The 12,349-nt window shown below is 30.8% G+C and overlaps 1 protein-coding gene across 2 annotated transcripts; it reads right to left on the reverse strand.

The window, feature by feature from the left end:
* Window positions 1-857: 857 nt before the first annotated feature.
* Window positions 858-6,026, reverse strand: LOC117920722 (leucine-rich repeat protein 1-like). 2 transcript variants are annotated; one of them, XM_034838317.1, is made up of 6 exons: window positions 5,467-6,010; window positions 4,314-4,385; window positions 3,993-4,136; window positions 3,226-3,297; window positions 3,074-3,145; window positions 858-1,226 (listed from the first exon to the last, which is right to left on the reverse strand). In XM_034838317.1, exons 1-6 carry the CDS (start codon window positions 5,688-5,690, stop codon window positions 1,154-1,156), a joined length of 657 nt encoding a protein of 218 aa, XP_034694208.1. In that variant the 5' UTR covers window positions 5,691-6,010; the 3' UTR covers window positions 858-1,153. The 2 variants fall into 2 exon arrangements, with proteins under 2 accessions (XP_034694208.1, XP_034694209.1); XM_034838318.1 differs by lacking the exon at window positions 3,074-3,145 and having other exon boundaries at window positions 5,467-6,026.
* Between the last annotated feature and the right edge of the window lie 6,323 nt (window positions 6,027-12,349).

The raw sequence follows: 12,349 nt of genomic DNA on the forward strand, positions 1-12,349 counted from the left end.
AAGGCATCATGAAAATTGTAAAACTAAAAATAATGTAAATATTAGAAATTATATGCAATTAGGTAAAGATGAAAGTGGAAATTTAAAAACATTTTCTTATGATGAATCTTATTGTCGTGAAGAAATGATTGGTTATATAATAAGAACAGAACAACCTTTCAATTTCACTAGTTCGCCGTACCGCCAAGAGATAATGATTAAAATATTTTACTAAATGTATGTCATATTTTTATTTTTATTTTTATGGTTGAAAAGTACAAATGATTAACAAATAAGTAGGTGACAACCTAGTTGGGATGTATTTATTTTGTAGTAATGTAAACTTTTCCCACATTTTCAAATGTAATGTATACATTCAATGAATAAAATAGTTAACAATGAATATTTTTATTAATGTAACATTTTTTATTTCTTGAATATTTTTTTTTAATATATATATATATTTTAAAGTGACGGGCCTATAGGCGGGCCTATGGGCGGGCCTACAGGCCTGGCTTGGGCCGGGCTGCGGGCTTTTTGGAGACCCTTAGGGTCGGCCTTACCAACCTTTATCCTCCATGTCTACGGGGACCTAAAAAAGCTTGAAGATTCTCTCCTTCCCTTTTTCTCTTGTACTTTGTGCTCAATTATGTCTCGTCCGACCTTATCTCACAGCTTGGCAAACTAGCCAGTCCACATGCAACCCACTTTCTTAAGAGTTAAACAACACAAGTGCTAAGTTATTCTGTACCATTCTTGAATTAGGTCGCACCTTATTCTATTCCCCCTCTTTTCTTAGAAAATATGTCTTGGAGGATGCATAATTTATGAGAGTGAATGCATGGAACCCAGAGCAGCCCATAAACAATAGGAGTAGAGTCGTTTGAATATAGATTTCAGTACTTCCAAATATGATTATAGTCATAAGTTATGAGGTGGTTCTTAACCCACGTAACTGCGGTTACAAAAGCCAGAGTAGTTGATTTACAAATCATCAAGATTTAACTGCATTTGCAAACATTTAATAGGGAAAATAATACATCATCTTCGTCTTCATCGTCATCTTCATCCATCTTAACATACTAACATATACCGAATTATAAAGATGTTTCAACAACACACCAAATTATCAGTGGGGAACAGTTGCAAGTTGCTGCATCAGATCACCCATCATTCATGAGCAGTTTGTGTCGTAGCTCGCCAATCCTTGCAGCTCTGGGCCTTCCAATCGAGGATTGTTCTCGAAGCTGCAAAATATGCTCTTTCAGATTAGGAATAATTAAGCTAAAAGGAAATTATAAGAATAATAAATAGTAATAATAGAAAGTAACTTTAATGAAAATGCACTGCCTCAGATGCCAGTTCCACTTTAATTCTTTAATTAAATTCTCCAGCACATTCTATGGTGCAAACCCAACTTGACTTATTAATGATGTAAAAGATGCCACTATTGCTTGATGTTCCAACATCTAAATGCTATCTGGAATCTGCTTTTTCCTTCTTTTTTTTCTTTTCAATTAGATTCTCCACTTTAAATGGTATGACAAAACTAGGAATACGGCCTAAAAAATAATGCAAAATAGACCACAAGTTTCTCACATGAAGATCATAGGGGGGGCCACTATATAATTGGGATTACCATTGCTGCCAAATCTCAAGGATAATAAAGGTGAAACTAAAATATGCATACATGTAAGGTTGATGAATTTGGAAGGAGATGCTTCACCAAAAAGGAGCTAAAAAAAGTAAGAGTGAAACGCACCCCCAGCACAATATTTCTTTTCCCTCTACTTTTTATCCCTGCTAGCTTTCGAAAAATTGTTTGCATTCTTAGCACTCCACTTTAATTATTAGTCTTAAAAAGTAAGTCAACCTGTAAAACCCTTCTAGGATTTTCTCAAAAGACTTGTTTTCAAAATAAACATAGCAGTCCAATAATCCTTTTGTGCAAAGCCCATTTTTTTAACTCTATATGCATCGTTTAAACATGATTCATTAGTCTGTGAGCCCTACAATGCCAGGAAAGTGTTTTCAGTGATTGAATTCGAATTTGAAATTTTATGCTCGTCAAAATCTACATGATTTAGGCTCTACAAAATAGAAGGCTTGAGATAGTGACTAAAGCTATTAGAAAATGACCCAAAGCATACATTCTAGAATATCTCACTGTGTACTACATATTTAGATTAAGAATTTCATTCATTCTTTGAAAGGAAAGAAAAAGGAAGAAACCCTTCTAGGCATAGCAACACAAGAACATACCAACACAATAAATCCAGAATAACTGAGGACACAAGCACACACACACACAATTTTCATAAATATGTATTTTATTGCAATCAATAATAATATAAATGACAATTATAATTGATTACTTCTATACTAACAATAGCATAACTTGGAAAAAGTAGCATGACAAATAAAATATATAGCATAAAATTATACATACTAGCAGTATTACTCCTTGGTTCTTGTAGGTTTTTTTCTCCAAAATCATCAGTTTTCCATGTTAATTGATATGCACATTGTGTGTTTGAACCATGTTCATGAAGAACAATTTTATTTTAACATTTTTAAACAATCAGTGGTTGGCAAGTGTCGAGGAGGAGTGTTGTATCTCACAGTTCACTATTTTAGGTGTAGGTTTTACTTACTAGTTGTTTGCTTGGGATTCCTAGTTGCATTACATTTGGTTTATGTCATCATTAATCTCCATCTTTGTTTCTTTTTCTCTTTTTTGAGTGTTCAATAAATTCAACTTGTCTGCTAAATAAGTAAATGTCTTATGATTATCAAACCCAAACCAGAAGCCCTTATATCATGCAACCTGGGACACTCTCCCTAAAAGTAGTCCAAGTTTGCAGAAGCCAAACTACAATACTTGTCTGTCTTCCAGAATCTAATGCACATAATGCAACCATTTCAAAAAAGCAAAAAAAAAAAGAGAAAGTGAGGAACAGAAGAACAATAAATAAACAAATCATAGCAAAACAAACATGTTAAGCTGAATAATTTAACCTTATCTAAATGCTGGAAGATATACAATAACAGAGACCAACAACAACCAAAAAAAAAATCTAAGGAAGAAACTTACTTGTTCAACTGAATGTGCTCAAACGGACCAGTAGTAGGGATTGTTCCACACAAGTTATTGTTTGAGACATCCCTAAAGGAACATGTAGATATTTTATCACAAAGTTACCATGAGTATAGCATGGCATGAGGAAGGCAAGGTCCAGTACTTACACAACTTTCAGAGTGGAGATACCAACAAGCTCCCTTGGGATTGGCCCAGTTAATTGATTATCATTAAGTCGTCTATCAAATTAAAGGAAGAGAAGCAGATTTCAGTATTATGGCTTAAATAACAAACGCATAGGACAATATATCAGGGCCCAGAGAGGTAAAACCTCATTAGCTACAGAAAGAAGCAATTAACATGTGGCTTCTTGTTTTACTAATATGCAACATAACTAAAGTCTGTCCAGAATGCAGCTTCAAAGAAGAATCACTTCTAGCTAACTCTTAAGAGAAGTATAGAAATCAAAATTTTTAAAACCCTATGAGAAGTATATGAGTGCAAATCTTTACAACTTCCCATATGATGTTTCTCTTAGTAAATATCAAGCACATAAGGATTTAAACCTTCACGAACAAGCAGGTACAATCTGCATTTTGTTTAAAATTAAATTTGGATTTTAAGCAAACCCACTCAATTAAAATGACATCACAAATTAATCATCATTAATTTCAATCATTTAAATACTGATGCCTTGAATAGGCTGCTGAAGGTAATTTTGATGGTCATAAGAAGTCATGCTCCTTCAAAATGTTCCAAACACACCCTTAAAATCTTGGAACATTTTCAACCCATGACAACTTTGACTATTCAAATGCTGACTCAAGATGATTCATGAAGATAAAAAACTGATCCAAGAAGAAGGCCTAAAGTTCACATTGTCTGGCTCAAACTAATAAAGTAAGAGAACATTTTATGATGATGTGAAACTCACAAGAACACCAGAGACTTCAACTTTCCCAATGCCGGAGGAATAACCCCCGAGATGTTGTTGTTGTACAAATCCAAGCTGATTAGGTTCTTTAAGTTTCCAAGCTCAACAGGGATTGTCCCTTGAATGTTGTTCTTGTAAAGCTCTCTGCATGAGAAGAACTTAATTTAATTTCATTTCCCTGTAGCTTTGAATTATAAGCTCCAGACATCACATGACATCAACAATTGTTCAGATAGAGAACTCTTACATAAAGCTAACATTTAACACCAAGCAACACACTCATTATTGGCAAATTTTAACAGCAAATTAAAAGACACTTACAGATACTGCAGATGTTCAAGTTTCCCTAGTTCAGGTACTAGATGACCCGATAAGTTTGAACTACCAAGGTCCCTGCAAAAAGTATCATAAGATGAGTAACAAGAGATGCATCAGCAATAGTTCTCTGGGTTCACAAGCATCACACAAAAAATGTCACTCCACATTCTAAGTGAGGTGGGCAGTGGTGTTGGTGGGGTTAGAGGAGCTGGGGGTGGAACGGATGAAAAACCATATAGATCACCAAGAAAGAAATGAAAATAAAGAGATAAAACTATGAGCCCAACAACATTTTTTTTAACAGAATGAGCTGCTGCTAGTGACCAAAATTTCAAATTATTCCAACAAAAAACCAGAATAGTTCCCAGATTTTCATCAAAATGGTTAACCAGAGTTCATCATGCCCATTTCAATGGTTTATGGCTTACTATGCCCTTATATCCCAAATATTAACAATAAACTCAAAACCGTCTTCCCCGGTCATTTCAGAATTATTCTAGATTCTTCTTTCATTCACGCACGTTGATTTTTCCACTTTATTTCATTTTTCTTTTCTCTCCAAATTCTACCTAAGATTTCTTTAAAAACTTCTGAATTCCAAACTGTTCGGTTCCAATGCCATAAATATCAAGGTACTGAGCTCTCTCACCCACACAAAGATAGTTGCAACAACAACTCCCAAACATGACGCCTTTGGAACCTTAGAACACAAATATTTCGAACTAACTTTCCATCGTTCGTGATATATCTCAAAATTCAGCAGAAAGACATACACCTAAAGACTTAGTAAATTCAAACTATAAAGTGTCATCAAAAGCCCCAATTTGAAGATTTGAAAAGTTTACATAGGACAGCAATTTACACTTTTTTCTTTCAGGAATCTTTTCAGAAACTCATGCAAACTGAATCATACCACCACAACACGGAATCCTCAGTTGCAATTCCACTGTTCTACGGCTCCTCATGCCAACGGACTCAAAATTCAATTAAACCCCACAAAACCCAAACTAGAAAGAACAATTCAACAGAAAGAGCAAAAGAATTCCTAACTCCAGAAAGGGAGAAATAAATACATAAATAAAAACTCGAGATGAAACCTATATATCAGGAACGAAACGAAAACTAAGACAGTAGCAGAAAGATAGAGAACACATACACTCGAGTGACGCGGCCGTCCTGATTACAGGTGATGTGGAACCAGGTACAAGGGTTGACGAGGTTCGGATCCCAGCTCTGGAGCACGTTGTCCGGATCGGACAAGCTTCGCCTCAGGGTGTAGAGAGCGTCTCCTTCGGAGTTCCCACGAACCAAGCCCACCCTCATCACCGACAACACTGTTAGGGCAACCAAAGCGGCCATGCTGCCGAACCCCCTCCCCATGCCTCCTCAGAACCACTGTAGTAAAAAAATAAAAAAATAAATAGAAAACCCCTTTCTCCGGGCTTCTCTTCTTCCTCCTCTTCTTCCCCTCGCTGCCTCGGAATCTCGGGTTTGGTCTGGGCTTGGAATGGAGAGGATCGGCTTTGGGAATGTAACAGAGGAAAAAAGGCTGGGGCAGAGAAGGATCTTTGCTTTACTATTATTATTATTAATTTAATTTCCTAGACGGTGAAGTGGGGTTTGTTTGCCCGTACGATTTGTTTTCCATACCAAACGCAATTGGATTTGGGTGGAGCCAGTGAGAAAACGAAAATTTAGTTCATTTGGGATGCATTTGGGGCGAATTTCATCCCAATTTGATAGTGACGGTGGAGGAGTGGAGGGGATCTTTAAATTCCCACCCTTGTCGATTGGGTTGGATGAAATGAGAAAACTGGAGTCAAAGTAAAAATCAACTTAGAAATTGGGTGAGAATGGGGTTAGACCCCGTGAGTGGAGGAGGGTGGAAATTGGAAGGAAGCAAAGCCATCAAAATTGACCCCAAGTCAATGTCAATGGGAGGCACTGAGGCAGAGGTCAATAAAGCATTCTCATTGTTTTAAGACTGAAAAAGTGGTTGTCCCATTAACGCAATGTCCCGGTTCGCACGACAGCCAAAACACTTAGACCCAATCCTACTTAGACCCATTGTTTTCTCTCATTTTCTTTGTTTTTTCCCTCCCCCTCACTACCACGCACACGCCACAATTGGCGTATCTACCCACGGTTGTCACGCAACTGCACGGACTGCAACCATCACCCCCTTATTGCCATTCTATTTCTTGATCTTTAGGGTTTGAAAATTACTTAACTAATTCTTTTTTATCTAAATAATAAGGATGTTTTTTCTTTTGGTTTTTGTTATAACTAATTACTTAATTTTTAAAATGTTTGGATGAATAGAAAAAGTCCAATATACCTCAAGTTGTTCTTCATTCTTGATTTGATTCCGATACGTTTCTCTCTCGTTAGTATTATTTGTTTAGATTTTTTGGATTTTGATGTTTTTTCAGGTTTTTTGTTTGGGTCTCGAACAACAAAAGGGAATGAAATCTTTAAGTTTTTTCTTTTTTCTTTCATGTATTTTTTTTTATCTTTTTTGTTTATATTTTGTGAAATCTAAATGGAGCGACATTGTTTTATTGTAATGTTGAAATGCGGATATTTGTTGGATATTTCTAAGAGTTTCTATTTGGATCTCGAGAAAGGAAGAATAAATGCTGAAAATGGCTTGGAGAAAGGATCGGAGAGCATGAGAAAGTAGGAGGAAATTGTGTTGCTATGAAGCTAGTTTCCTAATAATTGCTTTATTTGAAGAATTTTTTTACGATGTTTGAACCTTTCTTATGAAGAAAGCTTGAATTGAAGCGCAAGAAAGAAATGATTTTCCTAGGCAAAGTTTCTCTTAGGATTTGGCTTTCAATTGGTACGTAGGTAATTGAACTTAGAGTGTATTTAACAGTGAATTTAGAAAATGTTTATATTATTTATAATTGTGTTTGACAATAATTTTAAGAAATATTTATAACATTTATAACACTTAATAATTTTCATCCTTAAAGTATTAAAAATATTAAAAACACTTCTTATAATCACTGGTAGGTTTTGTGCCATTAGATTTGGACTAATTTAACATTGTCCTCCCATATTCCTAAATGATGAAAAATCTAGGCTTTGTTTCAAAAGGAATGGTAGAAAAGGAAAATTGTGACAATATTGATTAATTGATTTTTAACATATAAAAAACAAATACTTGATAAAAATAAAATATTAAAAAAATTAATAATTTAATATTTAATATTATTAAGCACTATTTAGTATTAAACTAAATATAAGTTATATTTAAAATTAAGCTAAAAAACAAACATCACACGAGTTTTTGTGAGATTAGGTCTATAATTTGGGCTTAGTTTTAAGCTTGAGTTGTTACCTCATTTGGGCTTTGAATTTATTTTGGGCTTAGTTATTTCATTTAGAACTCTATATAATTAAATTGAAAGATATTTTCCCAAAATAAAGTTAAATTCATTTTGTAAAATATGTTTTTAATGAAATTAAATAAACCTCCTTCATTGAAGTCGTAAATATTTTTTTCCAACTTCAAACTAAGTAAGTCTCGATGCATTGAATTCATTAACAAGTTAGTGATTTTAAAAATAACTTAAAACTCAAATAATGATCAAATTAATACAAAAAATTGGTTTAAAACCACTCTATTATTTCTCTTTTATGTAAAATCATTATTATTATTTTTTTATTTTTTCACTAGGCAAATAAATTTCAAATTAAGCAAGATTTAATGGGTTGGATTCATTAACAAATCTAATCATTTTTAAAAATAAGTTAAAATTCAAATAATAATCCAATTAATACCATGAATTTATTGACAAAATTTGGTAACTCTACCATTTTTCTTCTATATAAAATCATTATTTTCCAATTTTTTTTTGTTAGAGAAATAAATTTCAAATTAAACAAAACTTAATGTACTAGATTCGTTCAAAAGTTTAATAATTTTAAAAAATGTTTTTAAATTAAATAATAAATCCATTAATACCAAAAATTTATAAATAAAAATTGGTTTACAATATGTCAATAACTCTATTATTTATTTTCCTCACATAATTATATTTTTATAAATGTTCCCACTAAAAAAAATAAACTTTAAATCAAATGAAACTTTGAATTAAATTTATTAATGGGTTTAACAATTTTTAAAAATAATCTGAAACACAAAAAATATATCTAATTACTAAAAAAAAATATATCTATTCACTTTGTATGAATTATGACTTTACTGTTTCTCATGCATACACAATTGTATTTATTTTTTTTTAATTTTCTCCTAAGTAAATAGATTATAAATTAACTAGGATACTTATTATTCTGAAGGATAAATATAAAAATATAAATGATTTAAAAAAAAAAAAGTAGTTGATATTGGTAAATAATTTTTACAATTATGTAAAATATAGAGATCAAGGTATAGTTTGCATTTGTGTCATCACAAAAAAAATTTAGAAAAAAGTGGTGATAAATATCTAGTTGTTCCTAAATCCCTCACAACACTTGCATATCATTATTCAATTAATTATTCTTTATTTTTAATAATTAAGGATTACAATAAAATTGATTTATAAAGTTATAAAAATATCATTTACCAATATATGAAGCAAGGATATAAGTTGAATCTTCAAACTCGATCGAGCAAACTAATCTCAACCAACCCAAACCAACCTAATTGGTTTAGTTTTAATTACAAAATGGTTAGTTCGATTTAAAGAAAAGAAAAATCAACCACATCGGTTTGATTATCAGCTTTTAAAAAATCCCCTCACATAACTTAATCAAATTGACTTAGAATGTATTTGACAGTGCTTTCAATGAAAATGTATTTATTTGAAAGTGTTTTTAGAAAATCAACTATCAAGTGTTTGTCCAAGAAGCATTAATAGTGATTTCTTACCAAACACATAAAGTTTTTCAAAAACATTTTTTAGGCTAAAAACGCTTATTAAAATCGCTATCAAATGTACTCTTAAGAAAAATAGAGAAAGTTAAGTCATTATATGAAATTATGGTTTAGGGCTTATTATTGGGCTTAGGGTTTTGAACTTGGAGCTTATTACAATGGGTAGTATATATGACAACATTCTTTCATGTAAACCCAAAATGATAAGACACTTGGGCTCAAAATAAAATAAATCACTTTAAAATTCAATTGGGCCTAAGGCCCCAAAGTAAAATTTGTCGTTGGGCCAAAATCAACGTTAAATGGTTTGATTTGTTTATGTCATAATATAATAGGAAAATCCTTGCAAATGTGATTTGTTTATGTCATAATATAATAGGAAAATCCTTGCAAATGATACATTTTCAGTCAAAACATAAAGCAGTTATTTAGAACCATGATTAGGGATATTTTTGGTATGGAAAAAGTGTAAAACACTTCAAACTTTTTACAATAAGTAAAAATTACAAAGCATAGTAAATATTTTTTTGAATTAGGTAAGAATATCAAATATTTTCTTCATTGCATAAGAATATTAAATATAAAAAAATAATTTTTTAATTATTAAAAGTATAATAATATGAAAGTCCTTAAAAAGAATATATTTTAATAAGCAAATATAAAGAAAATATATTTTAATTGTTGAAAAAGTGAGTCATTTGTAAAATATTTGATGAAAATTTGAGGAAAAGAAATAGAAGAAAAAAAAAAAAAATTAAAAAATAAAAATAAAATTTAATAAATTAGTTTATGTTATTTATTGAGTCAACATAATTTACTTGACTTTTCTTTCCCTTCATCTTTTTCATTTTATCTTTTTGAAGATTGTGGTTGTGTTTTAAACTAATATTCATAATCTAATAAGAGAGTAGTTATCAACCTTTTAAATTGCCTCACAAATTCTTGAGTTACAAATCTGTCAACTAACATCTTTATATCCATTGAGAAAATGTCAAATTCCATTGATTAAAAAATTATTATGATCATAAAGAATTTATGATTATCTTAAGATTTTACTCGTATAGTCAAAATAATTATTTACTCAAATATTAGGGTAATGCCTTCTCGAGGTTAAGAATGTTTGCAATATAGTAGTTAAAAGATATTGCATATTTACCTAACATGGTTTGTGATAAGCATCTTCTTTATTCAATATATAGTTATATACAATAGTACACCCTTATTAGAATAATTTGAAAGGCAATGTACTTGGACTACTACTAAATTAACCAAAATTCATGAACCAATTATGAGTTACTTATTAAGTTACAAGAAACTCATCACTTGTATCTTTAGTATAACTCTTAATACACTTAGATCGTGTATAACGATTCTTGATTGAGCAAAATACTTATAATGACAATCTAATAGAAATAATATCCATATAAAATAATGGATAATATCATATTACTATCAAATAAAATGATTAATGTTACAATATGAAACTACTTTCAATGGCTGATTCTAACATTCGTAAACTAACATAAGACTCCAATAAAGGTAAGTTTATAAGTCCCTCCCTTAAAATGACATAGTCTAATAAGCTCATGACTTGGTTTTGATACCAATTATTAGGCTCAAGTCTTTAACCATGTTATTTAAAACTAGTTACTTTTCTATTAAGGATTAACTAATCATATTACTTTATCATCACAAACTTTGATAATATTGAGTTTATGACTTGGTTTTGATACTATCTAATTGAAAACTCTTTTAACTTTCTATTGGAGCCACTACCTATAATAGACTGGTCATGGGAAAGCGTCACCATGAACTTCATCATTGGCTTGCTTAAGTTTAAAGCTCATGGTTCGATTATTGTGGTAGTGGACAAATTATCTAAGTATGTCACTTTCATAGTAACCCCTACGAGTTACACCGCAGAGGAGACAACAAGACTATTCCTAAAACATGTGGTCAAGTATTAGGTGTTGCCTAAGCATATCATCAATGATCATGACTTGCACTTCATTGGAAAATTCTGGACTCGGAGTTTCACTTCTTTTCCAGTTTTCACCAAAAGATGGATAGACAGACAAAAAAGGTGAATAAGTATGAACTAATTCCAAAGTTTTATCATCACAACGTTTTAATCATATTGGAAGTCATTTGAAAATTAATTGACTACTAGTATGATTAAACTTTAATAACCAAATCACCCTTTTCCCACAAGGTTATGAAATTGTCATTATTTGAATCCACAACTTGCCTTTGTCACTTTTTGAAATTAATGGTTTAGCTTTTTCATTCAAAAATCAGGCGACATCCAATGATAATAAATTTATCCTTTTTGGGGGATTCAATACCACATCATTTGTTTAGAAACTTTATAATCCGAGGCTTGGAATTGCATTTAAGCATCTTAAGTGTCATTTTTTAGATCATTTATCATATAATTTGAACATATTGTTTTCATAAATAAAAGATTAATGTTTGAAAAAGTTTATTTTGCATTTCTTTTCGATGCAATATGCCACTCTTAATATAATATATGATTTTGTATATAAATATTTTTTGAAGTCTTTTAGTTTGGTACTATTTTAATACTTATAAGCATCCATTAGGTTTTTTTTCCAAATACATTTAATAATGTTTTTATGCATGTAATGGAAAAATATTTAAATTTGTCTTCATTAATGAATACATATTGTTTTAATAAAAGAAATTAGTTCTCCCGTGACACATTTGTGATTAGGGATGTAAATAAAATTGGTTAAGTCGGGTTTTTAGTAAAAAAAAATAAAATAAATTGATATAGTAGGTTTATATGTGATAAAAACTTGACTCACCGGATTTGAAATAAAAAGACCAAACCAAATCAAGCATTTTTAGGTTAATTTTGTTCAATTTTTATAAATTGATTTTGATCCAAGGCTCGTTTTTAGTCCTTAAGCCAATTGCAGATTTGTTTTTATTTTAAACTGAAAACCCATTAATTTTAATTTATATTAGACCTTAAGTCTAATTTATTTTTAAATTAATTCAAATCAATTTGAATTTGATATTAAAATATATTGAATGCATTAAAATTAATTGATCATAATATAAAACAATGAATTACTTTAATGAAATCAAATATATAAAAAAAACTTATTAAATATTAAATAAT

Source organism: Vitis riparia, chromosome 8 (genome assembly GCF_004353265.1).
Source record: "Vitis riparia cultivar Riparia Gloire de Montpellier isolate 1030 chromosome 8, EGFV_Vit.rip_1.0, whole genome shotgun sequence".
NCBI lineage: Eukaryota > Viridiplantae > Streptophyta > Magnoliopsida > Vitales > Vitaceae > Vitis > Vitis riparia.